General features: G+C 42.8%; 1 protein-coding gene across 1 annotated transcript in view; it reads right to left on the bottom strand.

The window, feature by feature from the left end:
- Nucleotides 1-26,585, bottom strand: part of CACNA2D3 (calcium voltage-gated channel auxiliary subunit alpha2delta 3) — an 858,555-nt gene that overhangs the window by 209,934 nt on the left and 622,036 nt on the right. The window contains exons 14-15 of the mRNA XM_042979174.1: nucleotides 9,799-9,870; nucleotides 8,475-8,555 (exon numbers count right to left, since the gene is read on the bottom strand). Coding sequence (XP_042835108.1) covers nucleotides 8,475-8,555; nucleotides 9,799-9,870 — 153 coding nt within the window. The remainder of the gene's footprint in view (nucleotides 1-8,474; nucleotides 8,556-9,798; nucleotides 9,871-26,585) is intronic.

Below are 26,585 nucleotides of genomic sequence, written 5' to 3'. Positions count from 1 at the left end.
CACCGACAATTAAAAGTTTCCCTTGCATTACATAAAGCAAATATGCACGTGGTAGTCAAGGACAACAGACATTTTCTCCTGGAGTTACCTTGCACAGCAAGTCTTAATAAGATTCTACAAGACTTTAATGATAAAGTATATTTCATTATGCTGTGAAAGATAAACCAGAGATTTCCTACCCTTTGAGATGTATATTGTCCCTTTCATCTTGTCTCTTGGAAAAATGTCAGACACAGTCAACACTGCATTAATTACCATTATTATGTCTCAGTGTAATACAGACTGAAGGGGTCAAAAAGGACTCAGAGAGTTTGACTTTTTCCATTTAAAGGCAAAAGTGGTATTTGATGGGAAATTCAAATTCAAAATTCGACCAAACAAGTGGTATTTTATAGTCCACTAATACATTCAGTGCCTTCTAACGTACATTACTTTAGTTCTCGGTTTGCTTGTAAGAGGTGATACTCAGAAGAAGGCAGAACTCCTTGTATGTGCTCTCTTAACGCTCTTTACTTTTCTCGGATAGTATTAATCAAAATTACAATAATTATTTGTGAGGCTGATCGTAAGGAATCAAGACATCCGTCAAGCAAGACCTTTGATTATTTAACGCCTGCCTCCCTACCTGAATACAGGTTCCATGACGGCCAAGGTCAAACCATGTGGCCAAACTGGTGGTTGGGATGGAGGAATGAGGAGCAGGGAAAGGAGAAAGAGGAAAAGGAGAAAGCGGGAAACAATGAAGGGAACTGACTGGAGCACAGATCACACAGAGCCGACCTTCTCATCCAGGGCCCTCCCCCATCAACCAGCTGCTCTCTCTGCCTCCTCCTTGCCCGTGGGTGCCCACTTACCGGAATCTGCCTTTGCGGTGCCCATGCCTCCCACCGAGATGCCACCAGAACAGAACTCCCTTCTCTACCGTAGCCAGTGGCCTCCCGACTGCTGGCCTGCCCTAGAGAAAGCTCTCTTGAATCTTCCCAGTTGTAGGACCTGACCACACTCCCTCCCGACACTCTGTATTCCTCGCCCCATATACCCAGCTATCCTCCTTTTCATAGGATCCTCATCCTCTGTCCACCCTCAAGCACTCTTTTCCCCACAAGTTTCCAACCCCAGTACCCCTTGTCTGCTTTAGCTCTCTCCCCACTGGCAGATCCAAGTGTCCAACTGTGTGTTGGGCATCTCTACCTGGACATCCCCCAAGTACCTCGGAGTCACCCAACCCAACACGGTGTTCTTTTCTGCTCCTCTCTGTGGGGGTACCACCCATTCACCTGGACTCCTAAGTTAGAAACTGGAGCATCAGCCTTAGACTTCTTTATTTCTTTCAGCCCCAACTTCTTGATCCAAGTAATCACTAATTTTTCTTGTAGAAATTACTCATATTCAGGGCTGCTTCCCTACCCCACCATCCACGTAGGTTTAATGTGACAGACTTCCACAATGGTCCTAACTGTTCTTCCTGCCTCAAACAGAGGCCCCAACAAAGCCATGCTCCAGACTGCTCAAAGTCAAAAGTAACGCCGACCCTGTAGCTCCCCTGTGTAAAACCCACTAAGGACCTCTTGGGGCCGGGCCCCTACCTAAGTACCCATCTCTACCTCCTTCTACTCATTGCCTCTTAGGGCGCATGGCACTGACAGTTTTCTCTTCCACCCACACCTTTGCTCGTACATGCCAGCTGTCCAGAGCACCTGTCCTTCCCATCTCCCCCAGCTAATGCTCACCCATGCTGTAAGCCCAGCATCAGGATCATGTCCTATAAGAAGTCTCTCCTGACTCTCCCTATTGTACCCTCCTTTCCATACCATGTTTCCATAAACCCTGAGAATCTTCCCATTACTTCCTTCATCCTAATGCATGAATATGGGACACCAGCTTTTTCTGCCTCTCAGCCCCTAGCTGGTTCTTTCTCTCCTCTGCCTTGTTCTAAAGGCAGTCCCCCGACCCCCATTATGATGGGCCCTTTGTGGGGATGGACCATCTCACTCATCCTGGACTTCTACAGCCCCTAGCATAACATCTGGCACATGGCAGGTGCTCGAGTTGAGGTTCACATGTATTTAAGACATTTAGCGCTTTACCGAAACATCTAGTTCATCTTTGAAGTTTGAACTAAAGTAGATAATAAAAATGAGCCGAAAAGGGGAAGCTGATGTGCCATGGCAGGTGCAGTTCAGTCCTTTGCAAGGCTGTACCTGAGAAAGTCTTCCTGACATTCAGAAACTATCTGGTGAAAATCCTTCTCAGGTGGGTGGCATGTGGCTATAACCTAATGGAGATGTAAGAAAAGAAATCCTAGGTAAGCCTCGAAACACATTCTGTGGATAAACTTCTCAGAAAACCAAAAGCTTATAGTTAAGACAATGTCCAAGCTTTGTTGCTGGCCACGCATCAGTATCCCGATGAAATCTCTAGTTTTTGTCTCCTCTGAAATAGAACTAGTCTTCCGGTCCGCTCTCATGTGCAGTCCCAGAGAGTAGCAGGAACGAGTCAGACACAAGGCCTTCCAGTACGTGGGGCTGCCAAAGGGCCCTCGTCCTGAAACATGCTCTCCTGGAGGCCAGGAGCCTCGTGGTTCAGCACCCCAGGGAGCGAGGTGCTTCCCTTCCAAGAGCACAGACTTTGGGCTAATGAAGTGAACCCAATTATAAAATGGCTCATTATGTTAACAGAGGCTGTGGTGTCTGGAAGTTATTGCTGGGGTGTCTGGAATTCTTAATAAAAATTACAGGAAGTCTGATTGCTTGTGGGAAAATCTATGAAGCTAAGGGAAAAGAAAGAATTCTATCTTCTGGGAAAACCCCAAGAGCCAAGAGCTGACTCATCTTTACAAGGTGTTAATCAGGAGGAAAAGGTGTGAGCCACACTCTGCTCCCTGGAGCTCTCCTCTCTTGGATGAGAGAAGCCTGTTCGGCTGTGGCTGTCCCTGGCTGACGTACCTCCTTTTCCCAAGGCTCTTTGTGGGAACCAGAGAAGGGACAACCTAGGTTAAGGCATGTCGTACCTGTGTCTCCCGTTCCCAGGGGTCAGGCTGGGAAATAGGAGTGAAATAGAAGTACCTGTATTTCAGGCCCTGTGGTTAATGTTCTGCAGCTGATCTTCCTCTAATCTATTGTTCTATTTCATTTCATTTATCTTTAATTAGCTGAGTTACGTTGAGAAAGTTATTGTAAGTATCCTCAACTAACAATGGGGCCAAGTGGTACCCACTTCCGGGAACCATAGTAAGGATTCAATGGGAATAGTGCATATAAAGCCCTTTCACCATACCAAACACAGTAAAAGGCTCAATGAATGTTTTATTGTCTTATTTTATTCCAACTATTATATTATTTTTAGTATTTTAACTATCATTTCAACTACTGCTATTATTACTGCCCTTTATTGTTCCTAATGGTTTTAGGGCAATGTGGCTAAAATCATGGCTTGCTAGCTGTGAGACTTGGCAAACTACTTAAGCTTTATGTGCCCCAGTTTCTTTAGCTATAAAAGGGGGGTAATGGCAAGGTCTACCTATTAGAAGGGAGATGATGCTATAAAGAGCTCAGCACATTGCCTGGTAGAGGAAACTGTGAGGAGAAATTGAGGCACAGGGTCATCATTATTACCTATTATGTTCATACTGTCTTGATTGTTGGGCATCTATCAAGCAGTGGCCCTGTACTTGAGTTTCTACATCTTCTCATATGAAATAAGAGATGTCAGGGGGCACCTGGGTGGCTTAGTCAGTTAAGCATCTGACTTCGGCTCAGGTCACGATCTCACGGTTTTGTGAGTTTGAGCCCTGTGTCAGGCTCTGCACTGGCAGCATGAAGCCTGCTTGGGATCCTGTCTCTCTCCCTTTCTCTGTCCCACTACCACTCGTGCTTTTTCTGTCTGTCTCAAAGTAAATACATAAACCTTAAAAAATAAAAAAAAAGAGGTGTAAGAAATGTTTGCAAACATTCTGTAAAGGTGGGATGCCCTTCCTTAAACACTGAGCCATAAATTCTGGGCATCTGGGTTTTGGGGTTTCAATAAAAGTAAGGTCCACTATCTTTCAGCGCCTCAAATCCCTCCCTCATTCCTGTGGCTTTCTGTCTCTGGGGGAGCTACACAGTTTTCAACACTTGATTATGTGGGTTTCGATCAACCAGCTGTCCTATCATGCCTCTGGAAACCTAACTCCAACCATAAAAACTTTGGTGGTGGATGAAGCTGGTCGTCAGTGGCCCAGGGTGGCAGGAGGACAAAGGGCCTTTGTCATCTCAGTAAAGCCAAGCAGGAGTGTTCTTTTGCTAAGGAGGTCCCCTTTTGTGAGCCTGAACACCTGATTTTAGCTCAGAGTTCATTTCCTCTTGTTATGAAGGTGACTTTTTTTTTTTTTTTAACGTTTATTTATTTTTGAGACAGAGAGAGACAGAGCATGAACGGGGGAGGGGCAGAGAGAGAGGGAGACACAGAATCGGAAGCAGGCTCCAGGCTCTGAGCCATCAGCCCAGAGCCCGATGCGGGGCTCGAACTCACAGACCGCGAGATCGTGACCTGAGCCGAAGTCGGCCGCTTAACCGACTGAGCCACCCAGGCGCCCCTGAAGGTGACTTTCTAATTTTATGAGCTAAATGGCATCAGCATATGGGAACAGACATGACTTCCTTGTTCAAAGAAGTTTCCTCTTCTAGGAATGGAGCAGGTGCCAAGGACAAGACAGGAAGTGCTGGAAAGAGTCAGACCCTCCAGTCTGGGAGAGCACAGGACATGGGCTTATGCATGGTAGCCATGGTGCTGGTGTCCATGCTGAGAGGAACCCAGAAGGCAGGAGTGAGGCAGGGGCGTCCATCGTCCCAGGCTGAAAAATCCCCATGGTCCTCACTCAGCTGCCTGTCATCTTCCCATGCACAATTTTGCTTTCTTAAAAACAAAACAAAACCCAGAGTGTGGGTTATTTATTTTATGTGGCATGTAGAGCTGGTATGCAACTTACTAGGCCAGGATCACTAGTGAGAGCCAGCCCTTTCAAAATTTCTTCCATCATTCCAATTTATCAAAGAGAGTTGCCACTTAGTATATCTTTAACACTTGCCTTTCATACTACCTTAAAAGAGAAAGAACAGATCTCAAGTTCAGAACCCTATATTATCAAGCAATCATTTAATACTATTTTTTAATTAAAAAATTTTTTATAACATTTATTCATTTTTGAGGGACAGAGAGAGACAGAGCACAGGCAGAGGAGGGGTAGAGAGAGGAGACACAGAATCCGAAGGAGGTTCCAGGCTCTGAGCTGTCAGCACAGAGCCCAATGTGGGGCTCGAGCTCAAGAACCATGAGATCATGACCTGAGCCAAAGTCAGACACTCAACCGATTGAGCCACCCAGGGGCCCCTATTTTTTTTTTTTTACAATTCTTTAATATTGGCCAATGACACTTTGTTCTTTGCAAATGGTTAAATGGCATTTCCCTTTACAATTTACTTAAGTGAGGAAAGTTTTGAGTTGATGTACAAATGGACTGTTATGTAAATAATGGTGTAGATGGTATATGAACAAGGCAACAAATCATGAAGTATTACATGAATGGCTTAGATCTGCCCGAAGCGCATGGGTCTAGGAGTGACACAGACCTGGTTCAAATCACACTCACCACTTCCTGCTCAGGTGGCCCGAGCTCTGTGAACAGAAGCCCTATGAACACGAGTTTCCTTATGAGAAGAATGGATACAACAGCACTGCACTCATCTGAGGGGCATCTGGTGCCACGATGTGGGTAATGCACTTTGGACAGTGCTGAGTACTTGGCAAATGTTATCTGCTAATATTATACCATGAGACTCTCTGCCTGGTACCACAAATGGTGTTTTAAACAGCCATTTTATGCATATCTCACTTTGCATCCAACCCTCTGAGAGATGACATGATCATTTTGGCTGCAGTCATCTGCTCAGCTGATTTTCTGGGACAAGAGTTTACTGCGATGCCTGGTGACTGGCTGAGCCATTGGCTTGCTCTTATCCTGACCCTCTGTCAAAAGGTAAGGTTGTCCTTGTTGTCAACTGCCTACAGCACATGACCTCGTATCATAAACTTTTCCTCAGGTCTTTTAAAATTCTTGGAAAACCCCACTGTTAAAAGTGGCAGAGGATCCCAGAGTATGCTCAGCTCGTCATTCAGTTAAACCATCGTTTTGTTGGCATTCCATTTTAGCAAAGGTCCAATGGATGTGAAGCCCATAGTTGCTTGAACCTGGCACGGAAAAGATATGAACAGCACTATGCTGGCAGCATCCCACATGAAACAGGGCCAGGAGGCCAGGAGTCATTCCCATCACCTTGACCACTGTGTTACCATTGTTCCCAGTTAACAATAATGGTCAATGCTTCACGCAAGTCTATGAACAGGTTGTATTGTTATCACTGGACAGAAGAACTAAGGATTTGAGAGACATGTCCACCCAGAACTCCTCAGGGATGGTGCTGGGACCCCAGTGTATCTGCCTCCAGAGCACTAACCACTGCCTTCCTCCTACTGAGGTCCAAGAAGATCTCTGGGCCCCTCACAAGTGTGGCTAGGCTAGGAATGGACCCTAGTGAGAAGCTCAGCATGTCAGAAGAAGGTGGTAAGGAAGGGGGACTGTTAGCCAGTTAGCAATCTCAGACTCCTGGCCCAAAGGAGCTTGCCTCCCTCCATACTGGGGCAAAGGGAGCTCTTGTCAATCTACGAGTGGGCCAAAGTAGAGACAGGCAAGCCAGTCTGCTTGGTGCTGGGGAAGAGGGGACGGGTGTGGTTTCCATCCTCGTGCAGTTAGGGGAACTGTGTCAGTCCAAGGGACGCCTCTCAGGACTGGGGGTGGGGCCGTTCTCTGTCCCCTCCTGCACTCCCACACCTGTGCACACACCGAGATAGCTCTTGGGCAGTTCCAAACGCATGGCTGTGGTGGGGCTTGAGGGGACTTTCGTCTCAGCACCTTTACATTTGCTTCTCTGTAGAACTGCCGCCAGAGAACAAGTGAGCATTTTCTATATGGGGTTTAAGGACTGTCTGGGCCATCTTTTTCAAAGGTCATGTCAGTCCCTGGCTCACTTGTGTATCAGAAAAATATAATGATCACATCTCAACTTACGACTTCACACGTGACTGTTCAGGCTGGGGTCAGAGGAACTCATTAAGAAAATCAGCAAGTCCACTTAATGAAAAAGTACCCGTGTTGCTCAGTACCCATGCAGGAGATTTAAGGACAGGGCAATGCCACTTGATAGTGGCAAGCAAAGGCTGAATTAGGAAAACACATTAGGAAGTGGGGTGTGGAGCCTGGCTGTATCGGAAACCAGGCCCCTGGTAGGTCTATTGCTCTGATTTCACTAACGTGCTGATTTAACCACAGCAATATACCTGGAGCAGCCAGGGAACATAAGCAACAGTTGGTGTCATCCTCAGGGACCCCGAGATGGCTACTGCCACTAGTCACCTTCTTGGTGACTGCCCGCCCTCTGCAATCAGCCCAGGTGGCAGTGCCATCCACCAGCTTTGGGTGGGTGCTTGTGCCGTGCTGGCCTGCCCCAGACACAGCAGACTCTGGTTTGCAGATGGCTGGGAGGTCACTCTGGATAGAGCTGGGAGGCCTGTCATGGAGACAGGGGTAGGTCTAGCTGAGGGTGGCACTGTGATGGCCCATGAGAGGCCCTCTGTTCCCAAATGTAGAAGCACTAAGTAAACTGAAGAAATAGTGCCTGTAATAGAGTGCTGGGAAGTGCAGTGTGGGCCGGACAAAGGGGCAAGCATGGCCCGCACCCTCATCCCAATGCAGGGCTGGCCTCTCATGTGGAGTGGAGTTCTGGCATTTCCACCCCAATCCTGAGTCCCTTCCATCTGAGCTCCTTCTCCACTGCCCATGCCTTACAATGCTCTTATGCTGGTCTGTACTCCCAAAGCAGTGGCTCACCAAGGTTTGCTGTGTCCTCTTTGCTCCAAAATTACCTACTCCACTCCCTTAGTTACCCCCAGAGTCAAGAAAAAGAAACTTATAATTTTCTTAGTGCCATGGATTTTAATTTAGCATTAAGAGCATTAATTTGCATGTACACCATCGCCTTCCAGGATAGAGGGTATGCGTACGCAAAAGCGTCAGAGACCATTCTCCTTTGTGCCCCATTGGGTTCCTGCTAAGAAGTAACATATTTTAGAGGGGTCTCAGGTTAGGGTGAGTTAGAACTGGTTTAGAGGACCATCAGAGATGTAGGACCCGTGTAGACCCATATAAACATATAGACTTCCATGGACCCACACAAACCTGGGTAGCATGTGTAGACCTAATCAGATCTGCGTGAACTGTTACTGTTCTTACCAAAAAAAAAAAAAAAAAAAAAAAAAAAAAAAAGCCTACCAGAAAGAGAGTAGAGGGGCCTCTTATTTCATGTTTCATTACCACTATGGCAGGTTGTGAAATTATCTTGGACACTTGGCCCTTGACTATGAATTAGGTGATGCATTACCTTGTATTTGGGGATGGTCTTCAGAAGCTCTTTCACTGGGACATCTGTGCCAACCACACCCAGAAGAATGCCCTTTGATCTCTGTTGGAAAGCAAACATTAAGCAATAACAACAATAGTAAGTTACTTTGGTAGAAGGAATAGAACCTAGTGAGAAGCCACACACCATAGATCACTGTCTAGTACCTTCTGTAAGCTTCTAGAAATCAAGGATTAACCCAGATCTCTACAAGGCCCCTCTTCTACCCCCCCCCCCTCCATATTGCTAGACAAGAATGGTAGCTTCTCAGGCCAAACACTCATTACCATACTTCTCAATACACGCCTATACCAGGATGCCCTAATAGCCATCTCTTCTCGCTCCTGAAAATTCAAAATTAATGTGAAGTAGCACAAAAGTTTCAGCAACTAAGGACTGTGACCATTAACCAGTTTATTTTAGGGGAGCTTTCTACAGGAAAGACTTAGCATGTTAACCGCTTTCTCAATTTACACTGCCATCTGGTGCCCAGAGGAAAGAGATAATAACCCTCACATTTGTAGCTGTGTATTGGCACCAAGGACCAAGGTGAAGGAACAGGCCCCCAGGACGGGTCCTCGTTTCCAAAGTCAGTGTGATGCATTGAAACTGTCCAGGTCAGAAAGACCTTCTGGAAGAAGAGACACATTGCTACTGTCTATTCTTTCTCCCCAGTTCAAGTCCACCTGGAACCTCAGAATTTGACCCTTTCTAGAAATAGGGTGTCATTGCTCTGAGGTGAAATCATCCTGGATTTAGGATGAGCCCTGTATCCAGTGACTGGTGTCCTTATAAGAGGACAGAGAGACCCACGAGAGGAGGAGGTCACATGGAGATGTAGGCAGAACTTCCACAAGCAAAGGAATATCCAGGCGCTGGAAGGATCTTCCTTTAGAGCCTTCCAAGGAAACGTTGTCCTAGCGACGCCTTGTTTGGGGGCTTCTAGAATCCAGAATGATGAGAATAAATTTCTATTGTTATAAGCCACCCATTTGTGGCCCTCTGTTACCACAGCCCAAGGAAACCAACACGAGGCTGGTCACTATAAATCGGGGAGGGGTCATTCGATTCTCTCCGGGTTTTTCCTTCCTCTGGTCATTGTTCACTTAACTTCGGGAAAAGTGTTGCATCCTATAACATGACACCTGCCGGAATTCCTCTCATCTATTCTTGATTAAAAGTGAGGACAAATGATATATCCCCTATCCTTAACACAAATAAAGAAAGGTCACCAGGGCTTGAGTCAGAGGGTATCTGAGATAGCAACCCTCTTAGCATCAAGCAGGAGCACAGCCGCTGTACTCACAGTTTCGTTCTGCTTACTAAACACAGGCATGGCGACCGTGGTCATCAGGACGAGGCCCTGATCATCGGCAAGCTAGGTGGAGAGAAAAGCCAGTTACCTGGGAATGATCTGGAAACCACAGATGGCTGGAGGCCACGGCCCTCGACCGTCTCATCCTTTCCTGACCAGGGGCCACTGGGAATGGACCAGTGCCCACTCAAGCCAGTAGCCTAGAAGAGAATGTAACATCTCTCTACTCTGACTCAGAGATAAGGATCCCAGTCCATGGCTGCAGAAACAAAGTCAGTCGCCATCGATCAGTCCAGATATCTATTACCGTATTCAGCCATTTGGGTTCAAATAAAGCCTTGTTTGGATCATAGTGATTCATTTCATTTTATTACCACAGATTGATTTTATTCTTTTATACTGCAGACGTTTATGTGCAATATGTGCAATATGAATGCTTCTCCTTAATCTGAAAATTGAGGATCAGAAAACACGAGCATAAGGGTTTTATGAGTTGCCCCTGCTGGAAACAATGGAATCTGGAATCATTTATTCCCCCCAAGGTAGCCAAGTCAAGGCCCTTTGGTAGCTCTACACATCTCTGTGTGCCAGTCCCAGACAGAAAACAAAACAAAACCAAAACACAAAAATAACTTGATCATCTGATCTCTCAAATCACTGCTAAGAGGCTAACATTTCTCCTGAAATAACAACCCTTGAAATACGGCAAACGATACACTTCTGTGACCATCTGAAGTGCATACAAATGATTGAGACCCACCGTCACATCTGCTTTTCACATCATGTTGGGAGGCAGGCAGAAACCCTGACCCTGCCTTAATAACAGATGGGGAAACAGAGTCCTGGAACACAGTAGGCATTGGTCCAAAACGACCCTGGTTTTAATTCTCAGCTTTGAACCTTTATTAACTGTATTTGTTAAGCCTCCATGTCCTCATATGAAATAATGCCAATTATTCCCCAGCATTGTTGCCATGATGATAAAATGTGAAACTTCCCAGCATCGTACCTGGCATAAGGACATGCTCGAAGGATGCTGGTTTCTTTTCCCTGTCTGAAGGTCACATGGCTAGTAAGTAGCAGAGTCTAAAGTGAGATCAAGGCATGTGACAGTTCTGACAGGGACCAAAATTAGGATGGAAAAGTCTGGTGGGAGAAAGATCCCTTCTGGTTTCGCAGTCCATTCTAGCCTCAAATGAAGCAATCTGTGAACGAGAATCCACTATCTTCAGTTTACGGTGCTTTCTGATGTGTACTTCTCCACAGCTTAGTTCCATAGAAAAATCAGGTATTATTCCCTCAATCTTCTTGGGAAGAGGCATTTTATGGAGAAGATTCTAAAATCTAGGGGTTCCCATGGACTGAGGTCTCCATGGACTGGCTGGCCTTTGGAGAAAAGGTCATTAAACTCAGTACATCTTCCACCAGTCTTGTTCTTCCAATAGATTCCTTGAGCTATAGGGTCTCAGTACTTGCAGTGTGGTTCACAGAATATCAGCAGAATTAGTGTCTTAGAAATGAATAATCCTGAGCCCCACTCCAGACCCTCTGAATCTGAATCCTTATTTTGATAATTGGTATCCACATGAAAATTCAAGGAGCATTATTATAGGGCAATCCTTTTTACCATCAATACTCATGATAGCCAAAGAGAAGCCTGTAGGAGTAGAGAAGAGCTCCTAACAGAGACATATGGGGCCATGTTCTGGGTTTACATCTCCAAGGTGGGACCTGTATTCCTCCATTGCGAGATGAGGCAAGAATCTCATGTTCACTCAAGGACTAGGAATTCCTGGCGTGATGGTTAATTTTATGTGTCAACTTGGCTAGTCCACAGTGCCCATTGTTTTGGTCAAACACCAGTCTAAATGTTGCCATGAATACATTTTTTAGATGCGATTAAGCAAACTCTGATAAAGCAGATTACCCTTCATCCTGTGGGTATGTCTCATCCATCAGGTCAAGATCTTAGGAGAAAAAACAAGTCCCTCATGTAAGGAAGAATTCTGCTTGCCTACTACCTTCTGATGCAAGACTGCACCAGCCCCTCCTGCCAGAATCTCCAGCCTGCCAACCATCCTACAGATTTCAGATATGCCAGCCCCCACTATCGTGCAAGGAAATTCCTTACAATAAATCTCTCCCCCCCCATACAGATGATATATATCCTACATATAGAAAAAATAACTATCTACCTATCTATCTATCTATCTATCTATCTATCTATCTATCTCCTATGGTTCTATTTCTCTGGAGACCCCTGACTGATACACATGGTAATCATGTAATCTATTATCTGGGGCAGCCTAATTTGGGTGTGAGAATAAGAAAACAAACTTACTACTATATCATAATATTATTAACTAAATAATATTGACCATGAGATGGTAATGACAGTTTGTGAAAACATGGTTCCAACATCTTGCTAAAAATACTTAAAGTATCTACGACCACCACTGGGGGTATGGAAGGCCATTTTCAAAGGCAGAACCAACACACTATAAACATCTCTCTTCGAATCAGAGATCTCCCATATTCCTCCTCCTTGATTAATCCTTAATGCTATACAGAAAACTGATTTGAGCTGATCCATAACCCTGGGCAACTTCCACTTTGCAATTCAAATCAAAATTTCAAGTGATGCCAACATGTATCATGGATGAAATCAAAACACACCATTGACAATAATGAGAAATGAAGCTTTTTCCTGCAACCAGTAAAAATCAGCTATAAATCACTGGTAATTGTTCTGGCACAAATACAAGATCGTGGGAAACTAACTTCAAAATATTAAGTCAGAATACAGTATCAGCGTCACTCAGAGGCTAATTCTAAAAGTAATTACGGCCTGTCATTACCTTAAAAAAAATCCCCATAATGTTGCATGTGAAAAACCATTCATTTTTTTTAACCAAACCCTGGTAAACAAAGGAAATGCAGTGATCTCAGTCTAGCCACTATCTGTGAGCATATGTACTCTCTCCCCGGTGTAGTTATGGCCCAGATTTGGACTGGCTTGGCCAGAACCCTAAACTGTAGTCTACTTGATGTATATAGCTCACTAGTGTGGCCATAAAGGCTGGCGGGGCCTGAAAATATCACATGCATGACACTAAGATGTTCCTCTGCACCCACCAGCTCCATCTCTCCAGTCTCCACAGATCTGGGGTCTGCGAATCTTAAACTGTCATGGAGAAGAAAGTTAATTTGTGCTGTGAGCACTTTATGATTGAAAGGTATTCTATAGTCCTGCCATAGGAAATAGCAGCCATTGGCAAACGCTTTTTGTCCAGACCACCAAGCAGGAGTTATGCAGCCAGCCACAGCCAGACACCCTCTGTCCCCACACACTAGGGGGTCCTTGCTTTTCTGTGGCCCCCTAACCTGTAGTGGTTGCTGAGGCAAGAGCTGCTTATGATTCATACACATGGCTTCCAAGAAAAATGCAGATGTAGAGTCAACATTCATTTTCCAAAGGGTAGGAACGGGAGAGAGAGGTCACCACGGTCCATCTGGGAAAAATCCCATTAACTCAAGTCCAAGTGGGAATCCTAAAATGAACTCCCATTCAATTACATTTGCCCAGGCTTTGAACGGGCCTCTGAAAAGCTTGGTTTTGGTGCTCTGTTGTATAATAAGTGTATATTATTCCATATCCTTCATTTCCTATGCTACATAATGGGGACCGTTCTGGTATCAAAGGAAATGATGAATAATAATACCGAACATCTGGTTTATAAAACACAAACTTGCTCAACAGATTGACTGCTTCCTGTCAGCTTCCCAAGTTAATCATACATGTGGGCTCGTATGAATATGCATTTGGATTCATGTGTGAGGTACATGTAGTGATGCCAATCTTCTACGACTAATGCTTGATTAGTTTCCCACCAGTGGCACTAGCTGGCAGTGCAGACAAGTCTTGGGTATGGCCCCAGATAGAATAACCACCAGAGTTCTGGTCTATTGCTGTTGCTGCTGGTCTACTCATTGATTCCCTTGATAAACATTCCTTGAACATTGGCTTATGGGCCAAGTTCCATGCCATGTGCTGGAAGATACCTAGGCATGAGATAGAGGTCTTACTCTCCAGGGACCCTAAGTCTTCCAGAAGAGACAGAAAAGCAATGGGACAGTGGGAGAAGAGCTGGCTGAGGTGGCCACACTGGGTCTCACTGCATGAGCAGAGAAGCTATCTTCTTCAGGACTAGCCTGGACTGAAGTAAAAATGTCCAGCATTTACTGATGTCTGTCAGGGTTTATGTGACAGATTCAGAATGCTTCCTGAAATTCAGTTTAACAAAACCAGGCACAAATCCCTGCTACATAGCAGTTTCATCCAGTTGCTTTGTAAGAATATGTATCAGTGGAAAAATGAAGGGGGAGACATTTTTCAAAACTGCCCAGTACTTTTTTTTTCTTTTTTTCCCCTCAAATACTACTCCCTTTCTTTAGAGAAGTCCTCTACATCCCTTCATCAACAAGGTTCTCTTGGCAACTAATGTCTCCCATCCCACATGTCACTGGGCATGGAACCGAGGCTGAGCCAACCAGGATACTACACACACACACACACACACACACACACACACACACCCCTCCCAGGCCACCTGGTTTTTTTTTTCCTCCACCATGGAGCTAATAGGAGAAACTCTCTACTTCCCTTCGTGGATAGTTATAAGAATGTAAGACTGACAACCATGTCCTTTCCCCATAGAGAAGGGACTGAGAAAATAAAGAAATAAAGTCAACCTAGAGACAGGAGGAGAGGTGTGTGTGTGTGTGTGTGTGTGTGTGTGTGTGTGTGTGTGTGTGAGATGGGGGAGAAGGAGAGGCAGAGAGGGAGAGGGAGCAAGGAAGAGGGACAAGGAGAGAGGGAACCAGTCCCTGGATGCCTTCATCCCTAAGCTCAACCCCATTCATGCTATTTTCCATTACTGAGGTCCCTGGGGCAATGTTTTGTTTTTGCCCAAGTGAGTATGGATTGGATTTGTAACTCTAATAACAGAAGAATCCTGACTTGCACAAGTGCCAATATTGACTAGAGAAAAACCTAGGTAGCTACAGACACTCAGCGAAGTGGTCCCAAGTACCTTGTACAACCCACACAGGGAGACATTGCAGAAGCCAAAAGGGCCAAAGGAAAGATAGTCCCAATATGATGAGTGGCTGTGTGTCCTTTCCACAAGGGAGGAAATTTAGGTATCCCTAAAGTACCCAAATACTGAATGGCAATAGGCAGTAATGGGTAGCCATCTGGGGAAATGATGACTCTTTATGATGGTATAAAAACTACTGTCATTGGGATTTTGTGTAAAACTTTCATAACAAATAGACGTTTGCCTGCTTTGAGAAAAGAGCCTGCGTGAGAAGTTGCAGAACCAGAGTCTGCTTTGACAGAGTTGCAAGAACCCACTGAGAAAGAGGACAGGAAGGGAGGCAGGTTGCAGGCACTGCCGGGCCCTGGCAGGGCCCTTTCCATTGGGACAAGTTGTGGCTCCAGGGATGTCTGGGCATCCATTTGAAAGACACCGTTACGCTGACATGAAGATCATGTCTCCACTCATAGGAAGTTTGCCAGGATCAGTGGCAGGACTCTGAGTCCCCTGCAGCTAGAGATCCCTGAGGGTGAGTGCCAAGCCCTAGAGGAAGGAGGAGACCTGGACATTGGGCCCTAGAAGGCATTTGAACAAGTGAAGGGCAGTCCTCAAATGGGCTGCCAGGTGGTTTTCAAGCACAGCCTCCTGACATAGCTGCTCAGCCCTGAAGGCTTGGGCTCAAAGAGAAGTTGGTGCAGAAATGGGGAGCTCAGCTCAGGAAAAGAATGGCTCTAAGCCAAGAACAAAAGCCAACTCATCAACTCTTCTCAAAGATTATATTTCTTCTATACTTTGCCCTTCTTATGTTTGTGTTTTTCTTTTTCATTAAAGCCAATCAACATATTGACTATGTTAATGGAGTACCTGATATAAACGTATACCCTAATAATAGACATTTTATCTATGTGTACATAATTTGTGAGTACACAGCTGCATTTCTGCTGTGTCTTCCTTCCAACACCTGGGATGAACACCAACTTGCACTCCATGAAGGGACACTGCCACCATCTAGTGGCAGTCCGGGTGAATTACAGGCACAACGTCCTGGGAGATGAGCCATTTCCAGAGGGTAGTCTTTCAATAAAAATGCATTTAAAAGGCAGGCAATGTCACTTAGTTCCCCACCCAGTGGAAGCAAAGATAGCCTGTCTCAACTCATGGTTCTGTTAATAAACTCCACCTTGACAGGGAAAAAAATAGTACCAAGGTGGAAAAACAAAGCTTTGTACATCTTTAAATAGAAGATGAAACATTTTAAAAGACAAACTATTGATTCTTTAAGGTGCATAGGATCTGATAATGTGTCAAGGGAGTGAAGGAAGGGGGAGGTCTTCTCTCTCCTCTCTCCATGAGCTTAAGTTTACCAATGACCTAGGAATCCCCAAGGGCCACTCTTTCAGTAGCACATGATGGGGGGCAATGGGAACAAGATGGGAACAGACGGCAGCTATGTCCTCAGTTTTTACACTCCATAGCAAGGGGAAGGTAGATAGTAGAAAACCACCAGAAAAACACTTTGTACAAATTAGTGAGAGCACCAGGGAGGGAATCGGGGAAACACAGATCCAGAAAAGGATATGTGAGCAGAATATGTGGCCATGTAGAGACCCTCCACAGAAACAAATCCCTGGGCCTTCCTTTTTATTCCAAGACCAAAAAGTCCTCTATACCTACCCTTTCAATGCCTGCCTATGGCCCCTTCCCCAATTCTCCCACTCCTTCCCTCATCCCAGCATCCCTTATCTCTAATATTGAACTGAGATTGGGAGAAAAAAATCTAGTATGAGCCACACTCAATGATGGGTCTTAACTACTGTCCTGGATACACACCTCCTGCTGGAGATGCAGATACTTTACAGAGGAAGAACGAGTGAAACCCACTGAAACATGAAAACTAAACCCTATTGGTGCATCTTATGCCTGAAAAGGGTGCACGGTATCAGCATTACCTGTTTGGCTGATGTTAACATCATCTGACTCCGTGAATGTTACTCTTATTTAGATTTCCACAGCTGTTAGTTATAGTCATTAAATTTACTGGCTGTTTCAATAGTGACCAGTTTTAAATGAGAGGCTTTACACATGTATACATATTTAAAAATACAATTGCTCAATAATCTAAAATGCCATTTTGAAATGAGAAGAGAAAGAAAGAATAGCTTGTTTCTGTGATAAAGCCAAGATTTCTAAATCACCTTGCTGTACCTATGTATCTTTGATCTTTTTTTCTGTAAATATCTTCTTTGTATGGTTGAAAATTTTAATAAAAGGAACATTCCCAAGAATTTTCATATACATAAAGCATTTTATAAATAAAACCACTCAACAGCATGTTTGCAATGAATATTAGTGCCTTAAAATAATAATAATAACAATAGTAATAATCCTATTCAAACAAATCTTTTTTATAAAGATCAAAATACTCCATTAAACAAACCATGGTAACACTGACATGAAAATCCTATGAGAATAAAGTTTTTATATTCTGGGTTAAACATATTATGCTTGATTATAAGTATTTTAGATGTTCTTTATAGTAAAAGGTTTACAAAAAGCAGGCATTACTATTTTTAATTGAAGGAATGGTTCTTTCAATGTAAGCGATATGAACTGTCTGCCTTTTATGATACTATGCATGTGAACTGCTTCCTTTTTAAAATCTAGACAATTTTAAGAACACCAATCATTGTTTAGATTCTCATTTTGCACTGGCATCTTTCAACATTTTTGTAAGATGCCTGAATCCTAAATAACATAAGGCATTAAAAAAGTAGCAGTGGAAAATAAAAAGAAATAAGAGTAAGTCAATCTTCCAAGTCACATTTCCCCTTGCTTTGCATTCGATTGTCTTGGTAAAGTGCAGTCACTCAGTCCTCAAGAATGCTCCACCAATGACATTTTCCTTTTAGCTGAGACATTTCTGCTTCTTACTGAATCATTATTCCTTGCATCTGAGATTTGGAGACCCTGAGTTCTTATGAGATTTATTGCACTTTAAGTTGTCTCAATACAAAAGTCAACAGATTTCCCTCTTTAAACTTTGCATCTTGTATGAACTCAATTGTTGAATTTGTTTGTCTTCTCTTTATTGTTTTAACAACCTGAAGACAACTTTGTGAGAGATAGTGCTGGATAATGATGGAACATCTGTATGATAATCTCAAAATAATGGTCTTCTAATAAAGTTGTTATTATTTGGGAAAATTTTTATGTTGTTTCTTCTTTTCCCAACATTTCTGAGATATGTCATTAAGCAAGGAATATGTTTTATGAGTAAATATCTAAACAGAGGGAAGATGTGGTCTTTGGCCAGGGACACATATATAAGTAAACCCATGGGCAAGAGAATATTACACATCAACGTATCTGAAAGCTATTCTATGAAACCGCTTTGTTTGTTTATTAGGGTACAACACGTTTATTTCAAGAATGCTCCAGAATAATGACAATAAATATTACCATAGGGCACTGGGTTTTGGCTAATATTCATGATAAGCTTTGACACATACCTGACCCCGCCCCCCCATAGCTGAGCATTTATATTTTCACAAACGTGGTTTAGACATCTCCCAAATAGATGCCTGAAAATACAGTCAACTCTTGGAGCTTTGGGCCCCTGGGATAAAACCTTCCTCTTGTTTAAAGACCCCCTGAAACGTCGCTTCCTCCATAAAACCTTCCCTAACGAAGTGGAAATGGGAACCAGATGTTCTCAAACTTCACTACAAAGATAATCATATTTATTCTACAACCTAAGATACCATCTAGGACCAAATTTGTGCAAACTGTTAATACAGCAGTTACTGAACACTGTAGCTAGAAGAAAAACTGAAAATTCGGTAGAGCTTGTAAACTCCAAGGGCAGAAGTTGGGAATGATTCCTCTTTTTATCCATAGCATTCAGCACAGATATGGTATATAAGAAGCGCTCCGTACATGATCCCAGAATGAATTTATTTCAACCCTGCCCTTTTATTTATTTTATAAGTGAGGTCCAAGGGGGAAAAGAAGTCACAGAGAATTGGTACCAGAATGTGGACAAGACAGTCCTTTTATATTCTGTGGCCACTGCTCGCTCATGGCTCCTTCACTCAGTATCTTTGTGCACTGTGCCTGTGCTAGTGTGGTGACAGACTATGAGAAGGTTCTGAGAAGCTGCTGCTTACATGCTGCTGCTGCTACTGGTAGGGACGGAATGTTCGTGATGTCCAGCCAATGCCACAGAGATAAAAGAAAATATTTTTTTGTTTTCTTTTTCTTTCTTTCTTTCTTTCTTTCTTTCTTTCTTTCTTTTTTTTTTTTTTTTGGTAACAGCTTAGTTGAACACTATGACTTCCTTGGAAAGCAGCACAGAGAGGAGTAATGAGCTATAGGTGCACCTGGAATTAAATCCCAGAGCAGGTTACCTAAACTTATGGAGTCATTTTTATTTATACATCCTTCCATCCAACCATCCATCCATCCATCCATCCATCCATCCATCCATCAATATCTATAGCCAAGCACAGATTGCTATTACCAAACATTGCTTTAAATGTTTTTGTATTTACATAGCCTTAAATTTAACCCTGACATAGACCTTGCAAAGTGTCCATGCCCATTTTGTAGCTGAAGAAATAAAGGCACAAAGTACCTTGCACCAGTTCACAGAGAGCAACAGGATGGGGATTCAGGCTTTGGCCCAGGTGATGCTAGAGGCCCTGTCCCAATCACTGTGCCCTCAACTTCCTTTCTGTAAAGGACAAAGACAAAGGTTGTGTTTTGCCTTAAGGAGACTGGAGTGCAATAAAAGAGGCAACCACACTAATCATCACTAAAGCAGGAATACCCTCCATAGTTCTTGGGAGGAATAAGTGCAATTATAGATTTAAAGCACCCAGTACAGTGCCTGGCACATCCAACAAATGCTCTCCTAAGGACCATTCTTGGCTAGGGGAGAGAAGTTCATTAGCTTCTTCAGAATTCAGCCACTGCTCTACTAAATTAGAACTCCATCCATCTCTCCATTTCAATTGCATAAACACAATAGAAAAATATTACTCCTTTGTCCCATGACAGAACATCATGACTTTCATAGCTAAACAAAATGCCTCAGAACGCTGTTGGGGGTGGCGGTTATTGTAATTGTAAACATTGAAGGAGGTTAGGAAGGAAGCATACTGGGAAGGAAACTGTCAGGAGGAAGGGGCTGGGGAAGGAGACAGATGCTTCAGAAGCACCCAGCCTCCAAATGATCTACTGTGTCCCAGGCCTGGGCAAACATGGATGGGGCCAATCCAAGCACAAGGGTTCATGATTCAGCAAGTGGTTCAATTCTGTGAGTCATTTCTGGAAAAAGAAAATCCATACCATGGCATTAGTCCTTTGCCTGACATTTTTCTACTTTATGAAACTAGGTTGGGTTTTCCAAAATCCTTCCAGTTAATTTGAAGGGATAAACATCTAACTTTCTGTTTGTGAACTTGCTAGTCGTGTTGCTGTGCAGGATTGCACAACTGCTCCAGTTTACCCCAGAGGGCATTTCAGTCGACTCCTTTGGCATGAGTTATCTGAAAGCTCACACAGAGCCATCCCTGCAGTTCTCAGGGAACCAGGCTACATTTGGGTTTGTAATGAGTATACATCCACTAATCTGGGGTCTGACCAGCCAATAATGTGGAAAAGGGATCAGGCAGTTGAACTATGACCAGACCAACTAAGTGACTCAGTTTAGAAAGACAAACTGAAAAGACAGTTGTTTCATTAAAATTAAAATTAAAATCAATTTTTATGGGCAGAAACAATACAGGTAGATAAATTCCGCAGGCAAAAATTGTGATGGTTGGTATCAAAACATTATGCTCCCCAAAAGTAAAGAAAGTGAAGGCTATGCCTATGAGTGTATAGTGTGTATGTGTGTGTGTGTCTTTTCTCTTAAGTAATACATGGCATTTTTGTACCACACCTGCCACACAGGAAATCCTTACCTGTGAGGACCCACCAAGGAAAGTTAGCATCAGTGATTTGGCATTGATTTCATATAGACTTGGCTTAGATTTACATTTTGATATAGATTTGGTTTCCAGATGAATAATTGAATTGTACTGACTTTCATTAACCCTGTGTTGGAATGGTGTTCTTTACTGGGCCTTCTCTCTCACTTCCTCTTTCCTATAGAACTAATGGAAACATAGTAACACAACCAGAAAATAAATGATTTTCTGATCTAGTCCATACTCTCTGGGCTGCTGATTCTTTCCTTCATTCAGGTATTCCATGAAGCTGCCCCCTAAATGATACTCTCTCTTCCAGGGCCTTGACCTATAAAGTGTACATTCATATGCTGCTTTCAAGAAACACGTCTAGTGTGTCAAGTGATAGATACAGTTGTCCTAAATCTACCAATAAATACAGAGGAGACCTCACAACAGCAATTCTTTGAGCTCATTATCACCTTTGGGTCAATAAGTATGCCCTGTGGAATGGCATCTAGAAGCAAGGAAATCAGAACATCAGGTGTCCTGTGATATCCTCTCTTGAAGAGGAAGCATAATGTCAGTTATGGTGACATTAATGCCACCATAGCCCACTTCATTGGCTTTTTTATTTTTTTTTAATTTTTTTATTTTTTATTTTTTAAATTTTTTTTTCAACGTTTTTTATTTATTTTTGGGACAGAGAGAGACAGAGCATGAACGGGGGAGGGGCAGAGAGAGAGGGAGACACAGAATCGGAAACAGGCTCCAGGCTCCGAGCCCTCAGCCCAGAGCCTGACGCGGGGCTCGAACTCACGGACCGCGAGATCGTGACCTGGCTGAAGTTGGACGCTTAACCGACTACGCCACCCAGGTGCCCCTTCATTGGCTTTTTTAAATAGCTCTTCTCAATCATCTGCCTTCCTTTCTATGTAGAAGGAAAAAGAGTGTCTATACTTGAGGAGGTCAGAACAACTCTAATGAAAACAATTTTTTAAATTACATTGTTTTTACTCAGATGTTTCTTCAATTTTTGAAAGAAAAGGCTGTTTCATCTTAGTAATGCTATCAGTAGAGTTTGTATTTTTCCACATCTCAAGACAGCCCTATTTTATAGTTGTGCTTGATTTAAATAAATAGTAGAAAACATTCACATACCTTAAATACATGAGAATTTTTTTAAAGAAGAATTTGAATTCCTAAGACACTAAACATGAAGTCTGGGGCTAGAAAACATTGAGATAGTAGGGATTTTTGAATCAACTCTTGGTTCTTGGCTTTACAAAAATATCTACTTTTTTGCTCGTTTTTAGAACACCAGATTACATCAGGGTTTCAAAGCCATTTCTGCTTTATTTGTATCAAATTTGTCTCTCTTAAACAACGTATACTACTAGCATAATGGGTAGTATTGCTTCTGCCATGGCCAGCCCGCCCTCTGGTTGGGTAGTCAGTGTGGATACCCCTGGCAAGCACCGTTCATGTGCTTCTCAGGAGAGTCCTGCAAAGGGGATGTTTTCACCCCATCATGACAAGGAGAAAACCAAGGCTCAGGATGATGGTGTCCTGGTCCCAAGGTTCCCAGGCAGAACTGACAGGGCTGGGCCTCACCTCCATCTTCAGCTGACACTGAAGCTGGTCTTTGGACAATTGGGCTCTCTTCCCTCTGCCATAAGCATGCAATGGCCCCATTCTGTCATGCACACACACCACTAAGGCCTGCACTGTGCAGTAACAGCACTTTCCAAATAGCAACCGGGGCAGAAATCACCCTTACCTCCTCCATTTTTCGCTTTTGAAAGCCAAGGGAGTCTTTCCTTTGAATCAGCCCTGACTGAAGCATGAGTAGGACAGGCAACACCTCCAAATGAGGTTTGTAGAGGGTAGGTAACCCCCAGGGTTCAACCATGCACCTGCATTTCCTTGGATTGCCCAGACTCAGATCAGTGTTGCTCTAAGTATCTGATATGGACTGGGCCTTAGACTAAAGATCAAAAATGACTTCTTTCTGTTAGAAAATGAACGTTTTTTGATAAACAAAGGCACTTTTTAGATTGTCCCATGTAAGACAACACATCATTGATAAACTGTCCATCTTCTGTTTAGAGCTGTTTGTACCAAGAATCAATGTAATTGTATGTGTGTTTTTAAAACCGAGTTTGGATTTCCCAGTTTTTTTATATGTTTCTGGAGTGAGTTAGGTTTACCAAACAATTATTAGGCTAAGCCTTATTCGTCCATTTAATGTATTTATGAGTAATGCATTTAGTTCACTGTTATAAATACAGCTAATTACTTATAAAAATACATGCTCACTGCACAGAGTTTGAAAAGTTCAGAAATGTATCAAGAATAAAGCAAAATAAATACTTGTTCTTCTCCCAAGAGAGAATATCCCCTATTAGACATGCCTATGCATTTCTTTCCAATTATTTTTTTTTATTTTGTTAATGTTTATTTATTTTTGACAGAGAGAGAGAGAGAGCAGAGGAGGGGCAGAGAGAGAGATGGAGACACAGAATCTGAAGCAGGCTCCAGGTTCTGAGCTGTCAGCAAGAGCCTGACACGGGACTCCAACTCACAAACCATGAGATCATGACCTGAGCTGAAGTCAGACACTTAACTGACTGAACCAGCCAGGCACGCTTCCAAGGATGTTTTGTACATCTGTATGTTTACACACACACACACACACACACACACACACACACACACACACACACACAGCATAATGTACATAAAATGTTATATTCTGATTTTAAAATTAATTTGTTTCTTACATTATTAAATTTCATTTTGAGCACAATTTTATAATGGCTACCTATCCTTTGGAACCTTGGTAACTTTTGTCACCACTTTCCTATTGCTGGGTATTTTGGCTCTTCTTTTCCTCAATATAGATAAAATTGCAAGTCACTGACCAATTTAGGTTAGATTCTTTCTACAGAAGAGGATTACTGGGTCCAAGCCTGCAAGTGTGGAAGTTCTTTATATGTACTAGCAATGTATTTTTGGAGGTTTTTTGTCTTGTTTTGCTTTTTTGTTTCTAACCAATTTTTATGCCTAACAGTGTAAAAGTTAAAAACTAAAAAAAAAAACTATTTTTTCATACTGAATTCTGGTTCTTACCTTGCTTTATCCTTATTATAAACTATAACTTTCCCATGAAAGTTCTCATATACATGAACATGGGATGAAACCTGAATAGTTTTTCCAGATACATAACTAAACACATTATGAGGTTGTTTAAAATGAGCCAATTAGCTTTTTAAAACAAGAAATGCAAATAAGCCTCCTGCTTCTGAACGGGGGACCCCATGGTCCCCCACGGGCCCACATGGGACTTCAATCGGAGGAGCTCTTGTGTGCTGCTCTGCTGGCCATCCCAACCATTGGGAAGCCATGCACTTTGAATCTGAGCATCTTGGATTCCTGTATTTATAGTCGCAAACACAGAGTTGGAGAGGACCACGGGAGAGTGGTTGGCCAAGACTCCCATGGGTATGAAACTGGCAGAGTACATCTCCTTCCTCAGCTGGTCTGGACTGCCACAGATAAACCCACACAGAACTACAGTGGGGAACAAACTACTGGGTTCTGTGATCACCCTTCTGGTTCAGCAATATGCTGTGACTCTGATCTCCACAGAGTTCCATCATACTGGATACGGGAAGTGGCAAGACTTACTGTGGTTTCTGCTTCCCTTTCCTTATTCACAGAATGGATCTACCAGTGTGAGTGGTAGCCCACCGTGCTACCATCTTTCAGACTCAGCGTTGTCAATCTTGCCAGCCCCAGCTTGGGAATACATATAAAAGATGCCTGTACATGTTCCTCTAAAACAGTAAATGATAAGGGGGGAAAATAGGGTTATCAAAACAAGATACAATAATTTACACACAAAGCAAGTAAAGGTAAAAGCAAATGAGTCATAAACCAGAACCAACCGTAAACTGTTACCACCTCTCAGTTTTGCACTTCATCTGCATGGATTTTGCTGGTTATATAACTATAATGAAACACTAAAATCACTAGACCTACAGTTCTATGAAAACAGCAGCCTTGCAAACTTTCAATTTTCTATTTTCAATGACAGTTAATTCAACATTTCAAAGTACGGAAGTTAAATGAGGCGAAGAATGATAGATGATGCCCCCGATTGCTGAAATCTGATTACACAGAGATAAGAACAGGCCAGATTCTACTTGCACAAGTTTGTACCTAAAGAACGAGACAAATGAGAGAAAGAAGGGAAAAAAGTAAAAAGGGAAGAAAAACTTGGCAGAAATGAATGCTTCCATTTATCCCTCCTAAATAGAATATAAACAAGGACACAAAGAAAATGCAAATGGATTCAGGATCCCATTGACACTCAGAGGGGGATATTAATAAACCAGTTCCATCCTGAAAGAAAACCCAAAAATCGACCTCCATTTAAGAAGCTAATTTATGCACTCCTGAGTCCTCATACAAGTTAAGCAGCACAGAATATCACAGCAGGCCTAGAACAACAGATCTTGAACCCTGCTGTGTTTGTTCAAGAAGGCAAGTTAAGCTATTCCTAACAGGAAACAAAATATGCAGTCGGGCTATTAAACAGGGATCGTTTTGCCATACTGTGCAGCCCTGAATGCATCAATTGCTGTTCCAAACAGGATTAGAGATGTGGTTTTCTTTAACTATGGTTTTGAGAAAAATGCTTATGCCTGCTCAGAATTCTCAGACGGATATTAACTAATATAGTGCCGGGCAAGACAGAGCACTTTGGAAACCTTCAAGAAACTGTCTCTGGCAAACTCCAAAGTGGTGTGAAAGTAGCACAAAAAGAAGGGAAGCAGGTACCGATGTATGGAAAAGTTAACACACGTAAACAGCCAAATTTGGAATTGCCCAAAGAGTATTTTTGCCTTTAAGTATTGAAGGTCTCAGTCTACAGTGATGAATCATGCAGTGAACAACCGAAGTTTCGTTCCTATAGGTAAAACCTACCTGAATGAACATGCAGCTTGAAAAATGGACTATTTTTGCTATGAATGACTATTGAATGTACATTTGCAAATGGTTTTGGGTAATTCTGCTATGCTATTATTATAAAATAGGACCTCCCAGATATTTTTGTAGAAGTCAAGAAGTACCATGTAAAGAAAAAAAAAGGGAAACCTTTCTTACATATGGACCTTTCTTCATTGTTCAAGAACAATCAATCAACTGGTTTAGAAAGTGGTTCAACTTCCACTAAAAAGAACAGATTTGTGATGGCTTGAGGGTGTCAGGTCTGTATTGCTACATCGTTTTTAACCAAGACTTCAGGACACTTCACGGCATTTGGTGAAAATATTTAATATTGATCAGGCATTTCACCAGTTACTACTATCCCAATGTGGTATCAGGGATTGAAACTTATGGATAGAGTCTAGAAATTATCTCAGAGGTGCTTAAGAATCACAGGAAAATAAAAAAAAAATTCTTTTTTGCAAGCCACTCTTCTAGAAAATAGTCATAAACTAGAAGATAAGTCTTGAAAGGTCCTCCAAATATCAGAATTATGAAAACCCTAACATACAGACAACAATCATTAATGACTACTACACATATGAGGGACACCCAAATGGGACATTTTTAGTGATAGATCAGCTAAGAGATTAAAGTAAACATGTTTACAGAGACATAATCATTTAAAATATTTATGGAGAAAACAGTTGCAGATGATACAGAGAGATTCCAA

The sequence above is a fragment of the Panthera tigris genome, chromosome A2 (genome assembly GCF_018350195.1).
Source record: "Panthera tigris isolate Pti1 chromosome A2, P.tigris_Pti1_mat1.1, whole genome shotgun sequence".
Classification (NCBI taxonomy): domain Eukaryota; kingdom Metazoa; phylum Chordata; class Mammalia; order Carnivora; family Felidae; genus Panthera; species Panthera tigris.
This window is presented reverse-complemented; position numbering and strand designations above follow the sequence as displayed.